Source organism: Benincasa hispida, chromosome 3, assembly GCF_009727055.1.
Source record: "Benincasa hispida cultivar B227 chromosome 3, ASM972705v1, whole genome shotgun sequence".
NCBI classification, from domain to species: Eukaryota; Viridiplantae; Streptophyta; class Magnoliopsida; order Cucurbitales; family Cucurbitaceae; genus Benincasa; species Benincasa hispida.
Genome location: NC_052351.1, coordinates 61,671,123 through 61,690,550, shown reverse-complemented (window position 1 = coordinate 61,690,550; position 19,428 = coordinate 61,671,123). Strand labels below are relative to the sequence as shown.

The 19,428-nt window shown below is 40.3% G+C and overlaps 1 protein-coding gene across 1 annotated transcript; it reads left to right on the top strand.

Annotated features, from left to right (window-relative positions):
• The first annotated feature begins 4,308 nt into the window (after window positions 1-4,308).
• Window positions 4,309-5,265, top strand: LOC120073654. The gene is made up of 3 exons (XM_039026458.1): window positions 4,309-4,462; window positions 4,544-4,972; window positions 5,057-5,265. The coding sequence occupies exons 1-3, from the start codon at window positions 4,309-4,311 to the stop codon at window positions 5,263-5,265; spliced, it is 792 nt and encodes a 263-aa protein (XP_038882386.1).
• Window positions 5,266-19,428: the final 14,163 nt, after the last annotated feature.

The window sequence follows — 19,428 nt, the reverse complement described above, 5'->3', positions numbered from 1 at the left end:
GCTCTAACGCATCACCCTCTTGGTGGTCCCAGCTGCAAATGACTATATCTCTATCGTGCGTTGCGTTGAAGGCTAAGATTGTGTGCCTATCTCTAGGAACAATGCAAACCTTGCCCTTTAGATGCGTTCCCACTTTAACCTTCTCAGGCAGTTAGAACGCAGCTATTTAATTTATAGACAAGCATAGCAACAATCCCATAGACAAGCGTTGCCCTACATGCCTTTCAACGCAAAAGCAAGAGGACTAACTCACTAATGCAATGCTCTCCTCTACTTTGGCTGCTTCTTCAAAGAGATCTTTTCTAAGTTGAAATTTGGCAAGCCCTTGCTCAAAAACTTTTTATTCATTCTCCGCAATTTTGCGTTCAACTCATGAGAATGCATTTGTTCAAAACAATTCAAGCTTATGCATTTACTTATTCAAATGACTAGCTTTTCAAAATATAACCTCTAACCATGGCTTACCCCTACGTGTGTCATGCGGGCATCCAACTTCGGTGGCGTTCCATATTCAACTCAACTCATGTCTTGCTTAATTTGGCTTGCGCCAAACAAAGGAGTTGTGCTGATGTGTCGATCCTGGCGATTTACCTTCGTTTTGGCTTGCCCTCACGAGTGTCATGCGGATATCCAACTACGGGTAAATGCCTTTCACAACTCAACTCTTATCAACATGGGTTTCCCCATTGCGTCGACAGTGAAGTTGTTATTTTCAAAAGCTCTTTTTTTTTTTTTTAAGGAAGTAACCGCAATGTGATGAACGCAACTCTCCGAGACCGCTGCCACCCCTAAACTTAGAGGGTGGCAGCGTTCTTACTGAAAGTTGAAAACAAACTTAATAGGAATACGATAACAAATATTTGAACAAGGGTTTGCAAACAATACAACTATAGACTTTCACAATTTGAAGAAATTATTAAAAGTATGGGGTGCCTTGCGATACTAGTTAGAGGACGCGGTGAATTATTTGTACCATTATAGACGCATCGCAAAGAACTGCAGTCAGACAAGGAGAATTCCAAAAGGATAATGCATAAAAGATAACAAGAAAATAACCTTAAGTAGAATAACGCATGCGACAATGCGTTGTAGATCATGCGATTGAAGCCATGCGTTTGAAGGATGTAGAGGATTCTTCCATTGTAACTGCGCACCAAGGAGAGTTATTATCGCACCTACAAGTAGCAAACGCACCACAACCAAGGGAGCAGCCTGTGAACCCCGAATCCCAATTTTACACTTAAGTGTGTTTTCTTATTTAAATTGTCTTAATTTTCCACTTAATTATGTGTCCCTATTTAAATTTGTATAATAAGTATGTTGATGAGAAAGTTAGTGTGAAATGGTGAAGAAAGAATGGGGATTTGAAAAGAAAAATATGGAATTGAGTTGGGAAAGTTGGGGAAAAATAATAAGTAGGTTGAGCTAGTGTGGAATAATATGCAAATTAAGTTTGGAAAATTTGGAGAAATTTTGGCTAAGTATAGAGAAGTTATGTGAAATGCGTTATGGCTGAAGGATCGAGAAAAATATGGAAGTTATGTGTAATGCGTGTTATGCACAGAGCACTGGAAGGCAAGTGACTAGTGGCACAATAGTGTAGAAATTGCACGTAGACAAACAATGTTCGCAATAGCTAAGAGCGAGATCGTTAAGAGTGAGATCATTGAGATCGAGACCAGCAAGATCATTGAGAGCGAGATTTTGAGCGAGAAAATTGGAGAGAGCGAGAGTAGAGAGAGCGAGATTTTGAGCGAGAAAGTGGGGAGAGCGAGAGTGGAGAAAAGTTGGAAAGAAAGCTGGAGAGAGTGAGTTTGGAGAGAGCAAGATCAACGAAAAAGCTGGAGAGAGCGAGAGTGGAGAGAAAAGTTGGAAAGAAACTGGGAGAGAGCGAGATCTAAGAGAAAATGGGAGAGAAAGGTTGAGAGAGCGACACTGCCGAGAGCGGAAAGAGCGAGAGCACCTATGCATTAGCCTTGCTTTGTCTGATTCGAACGTCACGCCCACGCCTCACCTATGCATTGAACGGTCGAGCAAGCTTCTGGGCGATGTATTTGGACGCGTTAAGGTGGATTATGCATTTAAAAACCCTAATTTGAATATAAACAAAGCTTAAAGACGTAAGGGCAAACGTTAATTAAAATTTAGGTGTCCGATTAAGAGAAATTCTTAAACCCTAAGAAATTGTGTTGGATGCGTTTGGGAAGAACACATTGAACCAAGGTGAAGTCAGCTTACGTTGATAAAGGGAGGATTAAACATTTAGCCATGTAGCCAAGTAGGTGCTGTAAATCCCACGAGCAATTTGAACGCCTATAAATAGGGAGTTGGGATTTCATTTTCAAATCACACAAAAATCATAAATTTCATAGAGAAAGTACAGGGCAGTGAGGGTTCAGAGGAATGTGTCAATTTTGGATGAGAAGATCTTCCAATCTACTCGTGCGTTTGGAGTGATTCTAAAGCCATATGAAATCTCTGGAAGTCTAGTTTTCAGAGTAGGGCTTCTGGAGGAAAATTCTCAAAGAAACTGGGCTGGAGGTTGAGAAGAAGGTAGAAGGGTCAGACTGTCGAATTAGTCTGGACTCGTCTTGAATATTTTGAGATTTCGGCCAAACCACGAGGAATTCTGAGCTGAAAGTTTAAGGTAAGATTTCTAAGAAATTTTAGAATAAGTTTGTAGAAGGAAGTATTTCCAAATAAGGTTCGGAAATATGAGTAATCTAAGTTGAAAGTTGAATCTGGATTCTAGGGATGAAAAAGGGACCCAAGGAGCTACTAGAGGGAAAAGTTTCTAAGAGTTCGAGGTGAGTGGCTAAAATGTTTTTAAACTGTTTTGATTATAAACGTTTTACAGAAAGCATGTTTGCGAAAATAATTCTCATGCCTACTAGTTTTATAAAGTGGTTTCCAAGCAAGATCTTAATTGTGTTGTGAACGCATGCCTATTGTTGAAAAACTATTTACATATGTTGATTTTATCCAGCATGTGTTACCATCTTTAAAGCCATGTTGTATATGTGTTATACCTGTCTCTTATACACATCTAGATGTGTATAAGAGACAGGCTATCTGAGCAGTAGTACCTAATGTGGCCACAGGTGAATAAAGTCAGAGATTGAGCAAAAGGGTTCTCTCTGGACTAGTAGTTGGTGTTGGGATTATTTTACCAGTTATACAGTACTTTGATTTGAGAAATGATTTTACTGTTTTATGTTTAAAACAGCTTTATATAATTTACGCTTGGAAAATATTTATGCTGCAAAAGTTTATATCTGTCTCTTATACACATCTAGATGTGTATAAGAGACAGGTAGTACCTAATGTGGCCACAGGTGAATAAAGTCAGAGATTGAGCAAAAGGGTTCTCTCTGGACTAGTAGTTGGTGTTGGGATTATTTTACCAGTTATACAGTACTTTGATTTGAGAAATGATTTTACTGTTTTATGTTTAAAACAGCTTTATATAATTTACGCTTGGAAAATATTTATGCTGCAAAAGTTTATATTTCAGATAAAACTATTTTCTGAAATTATGCATGAGAATTTACTATGTTTTCTCGGTCACTCACTAGCGTAAGCTCACCCCGTTTTCAAATGTTTTTGTTTTCCCCCCACAGGTAGCGGTCAAATCCTCTGAAGACAGCTCAGTATCTGCTCTGTCACTAAAGGACGAAAAGACTTGTAACCATTTGCTAGGTGGTTACTGTTAATATTGTACACATGTTACTATTGTTCATATTGAAACTAGGGTTTATGGGTTTTGGGACTTGTAAATCTATAAATACTCTAAACATATTAAGTTTCTAAGTTAATAAATTGTGGGCCTACAGCCGTCCCGTTGCATATAATTTGTATTTGGTATTAGAGTTATTCCACAAGAGTTTTTAGGCAGTAAGTGTCAGCCTAAGGGTTGATAATTGCTGCAGTCACACCCTTCTCTAGGCTAAGAGGGTGATCTGGGGCGGGGTGTGATAGTTTGGTATCAGAGCATAAGTTTTTGGGAAAATTGAGGAATTAGTTTATACCAGCTTGGTATCCAATATAAGTTTCTGGGAAGGTTAAAGAGCTAGCTGGTACCAGTTTGGTATCAGAACAAAGGTTTATGTAAAACCTGGGAAAAGGTTGAGTGTAAAGTCTAAGTTGATAACAGCTTGGTATTAAAGGATGGGTTATACGTAAGTTTGGGAAAGATTTAAGCTAGCTTAGTACTAAAACATAAGACTTTGGGTGAAAGAGAGAGTTCATGCATTAGATTAGAGTCCCATAGATAAGTCCCTAACATATGTGCTTAATAACTAGGCAAAGATGCTGAGGAAAAGAGGTAGACCGAGCAAGCAAACTAAGAAGAGGAATATTGACCCTATCATTGGAGGTCTTGAGATCTCGTTAGACCCAGATCCGAAGGGGAAAAGAGTTAGAGACTCAGTAGAACAGAAGGCAACTTCTGAAAACGAGACTAGTACACCAAAAGTAGATGTAGAACCCCAGATGGAGGATCGAGTATTCGATAGAATCACTCAAAGATTAGCGACGAGTGTAGGATCGATTCAAAATGATCCAGAAAAGAAGTTCGGCGTCGAGAGGTTGAATGCTTTAGAAGCCACGATGTTTGATGGAACCACAGATCCATTAGATCCTGAAATCTGGTTGGATTTGATTGAGAAGTGTTTTAAAGTTATGAGATGCCCTGAGGACCGCAAGGTCGAGTTAGCGACATTCTTGCTACAAAAAGAGGCTGAGAAGTGGTGGAAAGTGATAGAGGTTAGAAGGGGTAGTTCAGAAACTATGACTTTGTTTGAGTTTAGACAAGTATTTGAGGATAAATACTACCCTAGTTCTTTTAGAGATACGAAAAGGGAGGAATTCCTTAGGCTAACTAAAGGAGTGATGACGGTTGCTGAGTATAAACAAAAATTTACTGAGTTATCTCAGTATGCCCTTCTGATCATCGCGGAAGAGAAGAAGAGGTGTAGGAGATTTGAGAGTGGCCTAAGAAGAAAAATACGTACACCTGTTACCTCTACATCTAATTGGGTGAATTTGACTCAATTAGTTGAGACCGCTATTCGAGTAGAGCGGAGTGTAGTGAAGGAGGATGAACTTCAACCAGGAGAAGGACAGTTTAGAGTGCCTGGAGAAACAAGAACTAAAAAATTTAGATCCTCGTTCTCTAGACAGTCGGGGATAAGGAGTTTTGGAGGCATGAGCCAACAAAGTTTGAGTCGAAAGAAGTCCAGACCTGTAGCTAAAAAAAGTGGTTGATCAGTATCAGGTCGTGCTAGTGAGTCGGTGGCTAGTACGGGGAGGAAACCATTGTGTGTGAACTGTGGTAAACCTCATACAGGGGTATGCTACGGTAATAGAAATGTGTGTTTCCAGTGCGGACAAGCTGGGCATTTCAAAAGAGATCGTCTTCAGCTAAGTCGTGGAACACAAAATGAACAAAGACAAGGAGCACAGACGGTAAACCAACCTAGAACGACTAGAACTAGAGGTGAGGGATCCGGTGTAACTAACCAGAAAGGGGTAGTTGGACGACCCCAACAGCAACCACAGTAGTAGCAGGGTAGAATGTACGCTATGACACACCAGGAAGCGGAAGAAGCTCCAGATGTCGTAACTGGTACGATAACTTTATGTAATTAATCCACTTATGCATTATTTAATCCTGGTGCTACACACTCATTCATATCTAGTATGTGTGCATTACATATAGATAAAATACCTGAATATATGGATGAGGAATTATTTATCTATACGCCTGTAGGAGATACTCTAGTGTTGCATGAGTATTATAGGAATTGTAAAGTAATTCTTGGAGACCAAAGTTTTTGGGTCGACTTGATTCCATTAGAATTACTAGAATTTGATGTTATCTTAGGTATGGATTTCCTAAGTAAACACTATTCCACTATGGATTGCTTTAGAAGAGAAATAGTGTTTAGGAAACCCGGTGAAAAATAAATAACTCTGGTAGGAAGTAAAAGAATACTCCCAGGAAGTTTAATATCAGCGGTAAAAGCTAGAAAACTGTTGAGTAAAGGATGTGAAGCTTATTTAGCATATGTAGTAGTTTCCCAAGATAAGAAACTAAAACCTGAGGATGTACCTGTAGTACAAGAATTCTTAAATGTTTTCCCTAAAGAATTACTAGGCTTACTGCCTGATAGGGAAGTGGAATTTACTATTGAGTTAATTCCTGGTACTGCACTTATTTCCCAAGCACCATATAGGATGGCCCCAACGAAGTTGAAAGAGTTAAAAGTTCAATTACAGGAACTTGTTGATAAGAGGTACATTAGACCCAGTGTATCACCTTAGGGAGCGCCAGTCTTGTTTGTTAAGAAGAAAGACGGTACTCTTAGATTATGCATAGACTATAGACAGTTGAATAAAGTGATCATTAAGAATAAGTACCCATTGCCTCGTATAGATGATCTTTTCGATCAGTTAAAGGGAGCAACGGTGTTCTCTAAGATAGATTTTAGGTCAGGCTATCACCAGTTGAAGGTGAAAGACAAAGATGTTCCTAAAATTGCATTCAAAACTAGATATGGACATTTTGAGTTTCTAGTTATGCCGTTTGGACTGACAAATGCTCCTGCAGTATTTATGCACTTGATGAATAGGATATTCCATTCTTATCTGGATCAGTTTGTGATAGTATTCATAGATGACATACTCGTGTATTCCAGTAGTGCGGAAAAACACAAAGCACATCTAAGGATGGTATTACAAACTTTAAGAGAAAAGAAGTTATATTCCAAATTTAGTAAGTGTGATTTTTGGTTAAATCAAGTCATATTTCTTGGGCATATAGTTTCAGCTGACGAAGTTAGTGTTGATTCCCTAAAGATAGAAGCAGTAATTAATTGGGAACAACCCCTGAATGTATATGAAGTACGCAGTTTTCTGGGTTTGGCAGGTTATTATAGGAGATTCGTGGAGGGTTTCTCTAAGATAGCCCTTCCATTGACAAACCTGACCAGAAAAGATGCGAAGTTTGAATGGTCACCAGAATGCGAGCATAGTTTCCAAGTGCTGAAACAAAGGTTAGTATCAGCACCAGTATTAACTCTACCTATACCAGGTAAGAGGTTTGAGGTCTATTGTGATGCATCTCGACAAGGGTTAGGATGTGTGCTGATGCAAGAAGTAGTAGCCTATGCTTCGCGACAGTTAAAGAAGCATGAATTTAATTACCCTACACACGACTTAGAATTAGCAGCAGTTGTGTTAGCTCTAAAATTGTGGAGACATTACCTGTTTGTTGAGCGATGTCATATATTTACAAACCATAAGAGTCTAAAGCATATCTTTGATTAGAAGGAACTAAACTTGAGACATAGAAGATGGCTCGAGTTGATCAAAGACTATGACTACAATTGACTATCACCCAGGTAAAGCAAATGTGGTAGCTGATGCTTTAAGTCGAAAAACTAGATCAGCTGGAGCTAGTACTAATTCAGTGAAGGATAAATTGATCCATGAGTTGTATAATCCTAGGGCAGCATTATCAATTGGTCAAAAAGGAGGATTACTAGCCTTATTTCAAGTACGTCCTACTCTTGTAGAAAATATTCTACGTGAGCAATTAAAGAATTCTGATCTGAAGAAGTTAGCTGAAGAAATGGATAGAGGATTAAGGATGGACTATCAATTAAGAACAGACAAAATGCTACTAAAGGAGGGTAGGATTTGCGTACCTAAGGACTTAGCTCTTAGACAAGCTATCCTAGAAAAAGCGCATAGTTCGGCATATGCTATGCACCCAAGCAGTACAAAGATGTACAGAACATTAAAGAAATCGTGTTGGTGGCTGGGTATGAAAAAAGAAATAGCGGAGTATGTTGACAAGTGTCTAATATGTCAACAAGTTAAACCAGAGAGGCAGAAACCAGTAGGATTACTTAATCCACTCCCAGTACCAGAATGGAAGTGGGAACATATTACGATAGATTTCTTGTATGGATTACCTAAGACACCAGCAAGCTATGATGGTATATGGGTAATTGTGGATAGATTGACAAAAATAGCTAAGTTTTTACCTATTAAAGCCACTTATACCCGGGACCAACTAGCTAAGCTATATGTTGATCGAGTCGTAAGTCAGTTTGGAGCTCCAATTTCAATTGTATCAGATCGAGACTCCAAATTTACATCAAATTTTTGGCCTAGTTTACAGAAAGCTATGAGAACCAAGTTATATTTCAGTACTGCTTTTCATCCACAGACGGATGGCCAATCTGAGCGGACAATCCAGACATTGGAAGACATGCTGAGGGCATGTGTGTTGCAATTCAAAGGCAGTTGGGATACACATTTATTGTTAATTGAATTTGCTTATAACAAAAGTTACCATTCGAGTATCAGAATGGCACCATATGAAGCCTTATACAGAAGACCTTGTAGGACTCCAATATGCTGGAATGAAGTCGGTGAAAGGAAATTACTAGGTCCAGAACTTGTACAACAAACGTCAGATAACATTAAGATTATAAGAGATAATCTTAAGACGGCTCGAGATAGGCAGAAAAGTTATGCTGATAAGCGGAGAAGAGAATTAGAGTTTGAAATGGGTGATAACGTATTTCTGAAATTATCTCCGTGGAAAGGGATACTCAGGTTCGGTAGACAAGGGAAGTTAAGCTCGAGATATATTGGACCCTATGAGATAATAGAAAGAATTGGCCCAATGGCATATCGATTGGATTTACCTCCAGAATTATCCCATGCTCATGATGTGTTTCGTGTGGCAATGCTTAGAAAGTATGTGTCAGACCCTACTCATATATTATTTGAGCAACCGGTACAGTTGAAAGAGAATTTGTCGTATAAAGAGGAACCAGTGGAGATTCTGGACAGAAAGGAACAAGTCTTGTGGAATAAGACAATCCCATTAGTAAAGGTGTTATGGCGGAATCATGCTATAGAAGAAGCAACATGGGAAGTTGAGGAGAAAATCAGAAATAAGTATCCGCAGTTGTTTAACTGACGAACTTGTGGCGAAATTTCGAGGACGAAATTTTTATAAGAAGGAGGTAAATGTGAACCCTGAATCCCAATTTTACACTTAAGTGTGTTTTCTTATTTAAATTGTCTTAATTTTCCACTTAATTGTGTGTCCCTATGTAGATTTGTATAATAAGTATGTTGATGAGAAAGTTAGTGTGGAATGGTGAAGAAAGAATGGGGATTTGAAAAGAAAAATATGGAATTGAGTTGGGAAAGTTGGGGGAAAATAATAAGTAGGTTGAGCTAGTGTGGAATAATATGAAAATTAAGTTTGGAAAATTTGGAGGAAATTTCGGCTAAGTATAGAGAAGTTATGTGAAATGCATTATGGCTGAAGGACCGAGAAAAATATGGAAGTGACTAGTGGCACAATAGTGTAGGAATTGCACGAAGACAAACAATGTTCGCATTAGCTAAGAGCGAGATCGTTAAGAGTGAGATCATTGAGATGAGACCAGCGAGATCATTGAGAGCAAGATTTTGAGCGAGAAATTTGGAGAGAGCGAGATTTTGAGCGAGAAAGTGGGAGAGAGCGAGAGAGAGAGCGAGTTTGGAGAGAGCAAGACCAGCGAGAAAGCTGGAGAGAGCGAGAGTGGAGAGAAAAGTTGGAGAGAAACTAGGAGAGAGTGAGATTGGAGAGAAAATGGGAGAGAAAGTTGGAGAGAGCGACACTGTCGAGAGCGGAAAGAGAGAGAGCGCCTATGCGTTAGTCTTGCTTTGTCTTATTCGAACGTCACGCCCACGCCTCGCCTATGCATTGAACGACCGAGCAAGCTTCTAGGCGATGTATTTGGATGTGTTGGGGTGGATTATGCATTTAAAAACCCTAATTTGAATACAAACAAAGCTTGAAGACGTAAGGGCAAACGTCAATTAAAATTTAGGTGTCTGATTAAGAGAAATTCTTAAACCCTAAGAAATTGTGTTGGATGCGTTTGGGAAGAACACATTGAACCAAGGTGAAGTCAGCTTACGTTGATAAAGGGAGGATTAAACATTTAGCCATGCAGCGAAGTAGGTGCTGTAAATCCCACGAGCAATTTGAACGCCTATAAATAGGGAGTTGGGATTTCATTTTCAAATCACACAAAAATCATAAATTTCGTAGAGAAAGTACAGGGCAGTGAGAGTTTAGAGGAATGTGTCAATTTTGGACGAGAAGATCTTCCAATATACTCGTGCGTTTGGAGTGATTTCAAAGCCATATGAAATCTCTGGAAGTCTAGTTTTCAGAATAGGGCTGCCGGAGGAAAAGTCTCAAAGGAACTAGGCTAGAGGTTGAGAAGAAGGCAGAAGGGTCAGACTGTTGAATCAGTATGGGCTCGTCTTGAATATTTTGATATTCCGGCCAAACCACAAGGAATTCTGAGCTGAAAGTTTAAGGTAAGATTCATAAGACATTTTAGAATAAGTTTTTAGAAGGAAGTATTTCTAAATAAGGTTCGAAACTATGAGTAGTCTAAGTTGAAATTTGAATCTGGATTCTAGGGATGAAAAAGGGACCCAAGGAGCTACTAGAGGGAAAAGTTCCTAAGAATTCGAGGTGAGTGGCTAAAATGTTTTTGAACGAAAACATTTTTAAACTGTTTTGATTACAAATTTTTTACAGAAAGCATGTTTGTGAAAATAATTCTCATGCCTACTAGTTTTATAAAGTGGTTTCCAAGCAAGATCTTAATTGTGTTGTGAACGCATGCCTATTGTTGAAAAACTATTTACATATGTTGATTTTATCCAGCATGCGTTACCATCTTTAAAGCCATGTTGTATATGTGTTATACTGTACATGCTTTAAAGAGAAGAGTTGGTTATAAATAGATTTGGTAAAATGCGATGTCGTAGTACAAGGAGAAGGCATCCACCCAACTAGATACTGAAGTACAAAGAGAAAGTATCTATTGGTACTGAAGTACGTTTGAGAAGGTACCAAGCCAAGGAGATACTTAAGTACATTGGAGAAGGTATCCTAGTAGCTTGATACTGAAGTACAAGGAGAAGGTATCTGAGCAGTAGTACCTAATGTGGCCACTGGTGAATAAAGTCAGAGATTAAGCAAAAGGGTTCTCTCTGGACTAGTAGTTGGTGTTGGGATTATTTTACCAGTTATACAGTACTTTGATCTGAGAAATGATTTTACTGTTTTATGTTTAAAATAGCTTTATATAATTCACACTTGGAAAATATTTATGCTGTAAAAGTTTATATTTCAGATAAAACTATTTTCTGAAATTATGCATGAGAATTTACTATGTTTTCTCGGTCATTTACTGGGCATAAGCTCACCCCGTTTTCAAATGTTTTTATTTTCCCCCCCACAGGTAGCGGTCAAATCCTCTGAAGACAGCTCAGTATCTGCTCTGTCACTAAAGGACGAAAAGACTTGTAACCGTTTGCTAGGTGGTTACTGTTAATATTGTACACATGTTACTATTGTTCATATAGGGACTAGGGTTTATGGGTTTTGGGACATGTAAATCTAATGTTGTAAATACTCTAAACATATTAAGTCTCTAAGTTAATAAATTGTGGGCCTACAGCTGTCCCGTTGTACATAATTTGTATTTGGTATCAGAGTTATTCTGCAAGAGTTTTTAGGCAGTAAGTGTCAGCCTAAGGGTTGATAATTGCTGTAGTCACGCCCTTCTCTAGGCTAAGAGGGTGATCTGGGGCGGGGTGTGACACAACCTCATATATAAAATAACAATAAATAAAAATAATAAACTAAACTAATAAAACAATGTAAAAGATAGAGTAGAAGATGTCCCTGGTGAAATTGGAGTGTTGTCACCGCAAGGAGTCTCCCATGCAGGAGATGGTTCTCAACTGCTTGGGTCAAGGGGGCTCCCCCTGACCATTGGAGCTTCCAACAATTGTTGGATGCATGATGGTTGACATGCGTCTAAGACTTCTTCCAGCTCATGTGAAAGATAGCCTTTCTATCTCGGGGTCAATATTTGACTTTTGACGCATCGTCTATACTTCAAATATTGTTTGCAGCTTGGTCGCACAATCTACAATACGCCTAAGATTGAAAGGGTGCCTGCGAAAACACAAAACTTCACAAAACATTAGCTGCCAAATCCCCGGCAACGGCGCCAAGAACTTGTTGGGATATTTTAGGAACACGTTTTGTTTTATTTTAATTATTAAGGACGGATGGGTTTGAATCATGAAATCATGCGTTAGACATAACTGATGCGTTTGTTCCCATGNCATGAAATCATGCGTTAGACATAACTGATGCGTTTGTTCCCATGCGTCTGAGGTCATGCATCGGAATGATGATGCGTTAATCTTAGCATGCAATGACCACGCGTTCCTATCACAAGTTTTCTTATGTTTGTGCCAAGTATAACACAAACGCAAGTTTCTTGGGTAATTTGAGATCGAACACAGGGACTTGTCACTCAGTAATATTTGTGAAGTAATGCGTTTGAGGCGAGGAATGAGAATAAAAATAAAGCGAAGAAAGTTTAAATAACTTATACACTACTCCTACTCCTAGCTAAACAGATTGAACACTAAGAGGTTTACAATGAGAATAGGTAGAAACACAACAACCAATAACGCATAGTAATGTTTACTATCTTAAATCACCCGAGTAATCCCAGCTCGTTGCACTAACGCATCACACCTCTCGATGGTCAGCCGCATGACTATATCTCTATAGTGTATGGTTACGTTGAGTATAAGATTGTGCCTATCTCTAGGAACAATGCGAACCTTGCTTAATGTGTTCCATCTCTTACCTTCTCAGGTAGTTAGACGCGGCCATTTACTTATAGAATAGCAATGCAACATCCCATAGACAAGCGTTGCTACAACCTTTCACCAAGCAAAGAGGACTAACTCACTATACTCGTACAACGCACACCTCTCGGTGGGTTGCTTCATGCGTCCTATCTCTAGGCTACACGATTAAACATGCGATTGACTTTGATAAATAAACGCTGAAGATAAAATATGATAGAAATGAAGATGATGAAGAAGACGGTAATGAAGGAATTAAGATTTGCATTGATCACAAAATATCTTAATATCTACAGCTAAAATGTAATACAATACAAAGATTAGAAGGGAGATGAAGGAATCTACGTCAAGGTTGTCGATGGTGCCATGGTTGAATGGTGGAGATGTCTCTCTCGAGCTCTATCTCCAGTGAATGCTCCGATCGTCACTCGGTCTGGGTTGTGGAGATGAGGAATTCTCACTGGAAATCTCTTTCAGGCTCTCATTTGTGATCACAAACTTCTGCCTTGAGGTAGAAGCTCGGATGTCTTAATATGAAGGTCTTAAGGGCTATTTATAGAGTTTGGATGCCGACAGCTATAATGATGAAGGTATGGCTCACTGCTGCTTTTGTCGCGGTATGGGCATTGTCACATCGCCTTATCTTGTTGATACTCCCAAGGTATGCGTCCGAGCTGAATTCAGCTGAAGTTATCAACGCGTTCTACCCATCTTGCGATCTTTTATAATGGTTGTCAATCCGTGGCTGCATTCTCTATTTGTTCACCGCTTTGTCCATGCATTAGACACATGTGTTTACCGCAACTTCCATGTGTTAGACGCACGTGATTGTCGTTTGCGTCGTCTTTGCGGTAGACTGGCTTCAACACATGCGTTTGTCTGTGATTGTTAGCTTCAAACGCATGCGTGTGGTTCCTGCGATAGCTAAAAATATAGACACTTTGGCACGGAATAACGCATAATATTGGGTCAGTGGGGATTTAGGTGCTAATCATCGCAAAAATCAATTTTTCACAAATTCTAAGTATTATCACTGCGTTTTCTACCTGTTAGCCCTCATAATTCTAAATAAAAGGCTTATAATAACTGGCATTTCTGCCAAATATTAGTAGCCATATCTTCTCTTAGGCTAGGAGGATAGTTTGGAATTGCTAATGCTTATGAATGTTTATCAACGCATGATGTTTACTAATGTATGAGTTTTTCAAATATGTTTTCCATGTCTAACGCATGCTAGTGGTTTTTACAAGTTAGTTCAATATGTTTTAAGCCAACTTATTTCACAAAGTATGAGGCATGTGTTAGGGTTAAAGCTAAGGTTGAATGAAGCTTGATGTACTATGTTTTAAATACCTAAGGTTGTCAAAGTACAAGTGTTAGTATTTTTAAACATAATGATAAAGGATACTGAAGGTAGAGAAGGTATCCTAAGGAGTTTTGTATGCTATATTTGAGAGTTATTCTTTTAATGCTCTTCGAGAACTTGATAGCTTGAGTAAGCCGGATACTGAAGTTAAGGAAGGTATCTGAATATATGTACCTAAGGTGTTGACGATACATAGAAAACTCCATATGCACGTAGGCAGTCCGAATGAGAGGCCGAAGTATAGGTCTCTTGGCCGATAACAAACGTTGGGAGCTAGAGCGATGTATGTTTGTTCTCAACTAGGGAATAATGATGTTTAATGGTGTTTAAGAGTTGTTATCAATGTTTATGTTTAAAGGAAGTTGCTTGAGATACCCATCAGTATATTTAAAGAGATCGACGTAGGGATCTCTCCTAGCCATAGTTCAATATGAACAGGTCGAAGTAGAAGTCTCATCTGGCCATGGCTTGGCATTGGGAATTAGAGCGATGAATGTTCATTCTCAACTAAGTTTCAGGTTTTGGATACAATGGTTTTAAAGGTTTTATGTACACATTTGCTTGGTATAATTCCAGTATTATGTTTTCAAGCTTTTAGTATAAGCATGAGATTTATGTTGTTATTAAGTCACTCACTGGGCTTCTAGCTCACGTTTTTAAATGTTTTCCTTTTCATGTAGTGGTCGGTTCCCAAAAGACTTTTCTGCTGCTGCTCTGCCACTCAAAGAAACAAGTTAAAGGAAGTGTAATTGAAGACCTGTATTAGTTAGTACACATGCGTCTGTCTAGTGACTAGTATATTAGATGGGGCTCACTAAGTTGTAATATTCATGTATGAACAATGCTGCGAAACCTTGTAATGTAAATATGTTAAGTTTTGAGTTGATATATTGGTATATTGATGATATGTATGTATTCAAGGTTTGAGCAAAATTTAATAGGTTAGATAGGCAGTAAGTGCCAGAAAAAGGGTTGGTAACTACTGCAGTCACATTCTATTCAGGTTAAGAGGGTAATCTGGAGTGGGGTGTGACATGTTGGGGCATCTCCAGAGCGTTGTAACGCTTGGGGTAGCGTTACAAAGCTGCCCTACACTCGAGCTGTAACACCCCAGGCCCAAGATTCAGACCAGGATTTAGAAATCCGAATTCGGCCCTTGATGGCCCCGGCATTCCCTTACAACCCGACTACGTCATCTTCACTTGCCTCGAATTCTTTTAAAAGTGAAAGTTGTCCACAAAACCACACCGGGTCCTTTCAGCATGCTTTGTCCTCCTGACATGCATCCTAGGAAAATTCTCAGGAGGTCACCCAACATAGGATTGCTTCAAGCTAAGCACGCTTAACTTTGGAGTTTCTTATTTGAGCCACCGAAAGAAAAGGTGCACCATGTTGGTTAGGTAGTAACTTTAAATTATTTTAGGCATTTTTTAATCATACTTTCATGTTCTCAGGATCCCTCTCATTCGGATGTGATATCTGTTCATTCATGTACCTTTCTGAACTCGAGTCGTTACATGCCCACCAGCTTCCGCTTAGCTAGAATTAGTGAAGTTGTTGCATCCTCTCTAATGGGAAAGCTACAGGAGCTGATTCGTTCACGATGGCAGGACAGATTGCCCAGACCCAGGCTCAGGAGGAATCGGTGCCCCCAAGGCAGTTACAACATACCCGACCGTAGGATAGAGACATGCAGGGTCTGTCTCTGGAGGCTAAACATCTAAGGGATTTCCGAAAGTATGACCCTCACCCCTTTAATGGATTGTTGGGGGACCCCACCAAAGCAGAGATGTGGTTATCATCTATTGAAAGAATATTCTATTTTATGAGGTGCCCGGAAGAGCACAAGCTTCAATGCACAGTCTTCATGTTGACTGGTAACGCAGAAATCTGGTGGCGTTCAGCAGAAAAGATGATTGATACTGGTGGTAAACTTGCAACCTGGGAGCAATTCAAGAAGCGCTTTTATGAGAAGTACTTTTCAGCCAACACCCGATACAACAAACAGGCAGAATTCTTAAACTTGAGGCAGGGAGTATGTCGGTGGAGGAGTATGAGCAGGAATTTGATAAGCTATCTTGCTTTGCTCCTGAACTAGTAGCCACCGAGGTAGTAAAGACAGAGAGATTCATCTAGGGCCTGAGGAACGGACTGCTAGGGACGATGCATGCCTTGGACCTCAAGACGTATGATGTGGTACTACAGGCCGCCGTGAGGATTGATGCTGACTTCTAGATAGGAGAGGAATACAGGAGGTCGCTTGAGATTGGGACCTCCGCAGGTCAGAAAAGGAAGGCTTAGCCCAGGGCTCCTGAGCATCAACAGAGGAACCAGAACACAGTGAATGCTTCACGTCAGTGGGGACAACAGGGTTCCCAGGTTGTGACTAGCAGGGAGGATAGGCCGATATGTACCACTTGTGGTAAGCAACACTGGGGACGTTGTCTAGCCAGCTTTAGGATTTGTTTTCGATGTGGCCAGAAGTGGCATATGTTAGATAGATGCCTGAGGAGGAACGCGCCTGAACACAGGGGCCAGCCCGTAAGTTCGTTTTAGGGAGGCCCGAATCGTCAGCAACAACAGGGTAGGGTGCTTTCTACCACTCGGCGTGAGGCCGAGAAGTCAAGCACAGTGGTGACAGGTACACTTTCCATTTTGGGGCACCATGCTTTAGTTTTGTTTGACTCTGGCTCTTCGTATTTGTTTATATCTGCTGTATTTATGAAACATGCCATGTTAGACTTGGAACCTTTACCATTTGCATTGTCCATTTCCACTCCATCAGGAGAGATCATGTTAGCTACAGAACAGATAAAAGCATGTCAGGTAGAGGTAGCCAATCGCGCATTAGATGTAACCTTGATAATTTTAGATATGTGCGATTTTGATGTGATATTGGACATGCATTGGTTAGCTGCTAATCATGCCAGCATAGATTGCTCCCGTAAGGAGGTCATCTTTAACCCTCCTATAAGAGCCAGTTTTAAGTTTAAAAGGGTTGGGACCGTAGTCCTACCCAAAGAGATTTCAGCATTGAAGGCCAGTAGACTATTCGACCAAGGAGCCTGGGGCTTTATGGCCAGTGTGGTGGACACTAGAGAGACTGAAGTCACCTTGACTTTGGAGCCAGTAATGAGAGATTTTCCAGACATTTTTCCAGAGGATCTTCCCGGACTGCCCCGTAGTGGGAGATAGATTTTGCTATTGAGTTGGAGCCCGGAACAACCCCTATTTTGAAGGCTTCATACAGGATGGCCCCGACAGAGTTGAAGGAACCGAAGGTCCAATTGCAGGAGTTGTTGGACAAGGGTTTCATACGCCCTAACATGTCACCATGGGGTGCACCTGTTTTGTTTATGAAAAAGAAGGATGGATCATTACGTCTGTGTATTGATTACAGAGAGCTGAACAAGGTGACCATCAAGAAAAGTATCCTCTTCCCAGGATTGATGATTTGTTTGACCAGTTGCAGGGAGCTACGGTATTCTCTAAGATTGATCTCCGGTCAGGATACCACCAGCTAAGAATAAAGGATAGTGACAGACCCAAGGCAGCTTTTCATTCGAGGTATGGACATTATGAGTTCATAGTGATGTCGTTCGGTCTAACGAATGCACCAACAGTGTTCATGGATGTCATGAATAGGGTGTTTAAGGAATTCTTCGACACTTTTGTGATTGTTTTTATTGATGACATCTTGGTTTATTCTAAGACAGAGGCCGAGGACGAGGAGCATTTGCGAAAATATTTGGAGACGTTGAGGGCCAATAAGCTGTATGCTAAGTTTTCTAAATGTGAATTTTGGTTGAGGCAGGTGTCCTTCCTAGGGTATATAGTATCGAAGGAAGGTGTCTCTGTGGATCCTGCAAAGATTGAGGCAGTTACGAGTTGGGCTCGTCCAACCACAGTCAGTGAGGTGCGCAGTTTCTTGGGGTTAGCGGGCTACTATAGACGATTTGTAAAGAACTTCTCTCGTATAGCCTCCCCATTGACTCAGTTAACCCAAAAGAAGCAGCATTTGTTTGGAATAAGGCTTGTGAAAACAGTTTCCAGGACCTCAAGCAGAGGTTGGTTTCAGCCCCAGTTCTTACAGTACCAGATGGATCAGGTGGTTTTGTCATTTACAGTGATGCATCCAAGAAGGGGTTGGGATACGTATTGATGTAGCAGGGTAAAGTATTTGCTTACGCTTCACGTCAGCTAAAGAAGCGTGAACAGAATTATCCCACGCACGACTTGGAGTTAGCAGCAGTGGTTTTTGCTCTCAAGATTTGGAGGCATTACTTATATGGAGAGAAGATACAAATCTTCACCGATCACAAGAGTTTGAAGTACTTTTTCACTCAGAAAGAGTTACACATAAGGAAAAGAAGGTGGTTGCAGCTGGTGAAGGACTATGACTGTGAAATTTTGTACCACCCGGAAAAAGCAAATGTAGTGGCAAATGCTCTAAGCAGAAAGGTGGTTCATTCAGCAGCCCTCATTACCAGATTGACTCACCTGTGCAGGGAATTCGAGAGGGCAGAGATTGCAATGGCTATGGAAAAGGTCACGACATAGTTAGCACAGTTGTCGGTGCGTCCGAGTCTAAGGCAGAAGATTATTGATGCGCAGCGAGATGACCCTTATCTGGAAGAGAGAGTTCGTAGGGTGGAGTCAGGCCAGGATGGCAAATTCTCAATTTCAACGAAAGGTGGCCTCTTTTATCAGGGACGTTTGTGCGTGCTAGCAGTTAGTGATATTAAAGATGAGTTGTTGTCAGAGGCTCATAATTCCTTATTTTCGATTCACCCTAGCGGCACCAAGATGTATCAGGACTTGAAACGTTACTACTGGTGGAATGATATGAAAAGAGAGATTGCAGAGTTCGTCAGTAAGTGCTTGGTGTGCCAGCAGGTGAATGCCTCGAGGCAGAAACTGTCTCTTATACACATCTAGATGTGTATAAGAGTGTCGAACAGAGACCCTCGTTTCACGTCTAACTTCTGGAAAAGTCTTCAGGAAGTTTTGGGGACCCGGTTAGACTTCAGTACATCTTTCCACCCATAGACTGATGGGCAAACAGAGCGATTGAATCAGATATTGGAAGACATGTTGCGTGCCTATGCCATAGAGTTTTCAGGAAGCTGGGATGCTCACTTGCATTTAATGAAGTTTGCTTACAATAACAGCTCCCAGTCCACTATTATCATGTCACCATTTGAGGCTCTATATGGAAAGAGTTGCAGGTCCCCTGTGTGTTGGGATGAGGTAGGAGAGAGGAAATTGTTAGGACCTGAATTAGTTCAGGCCAC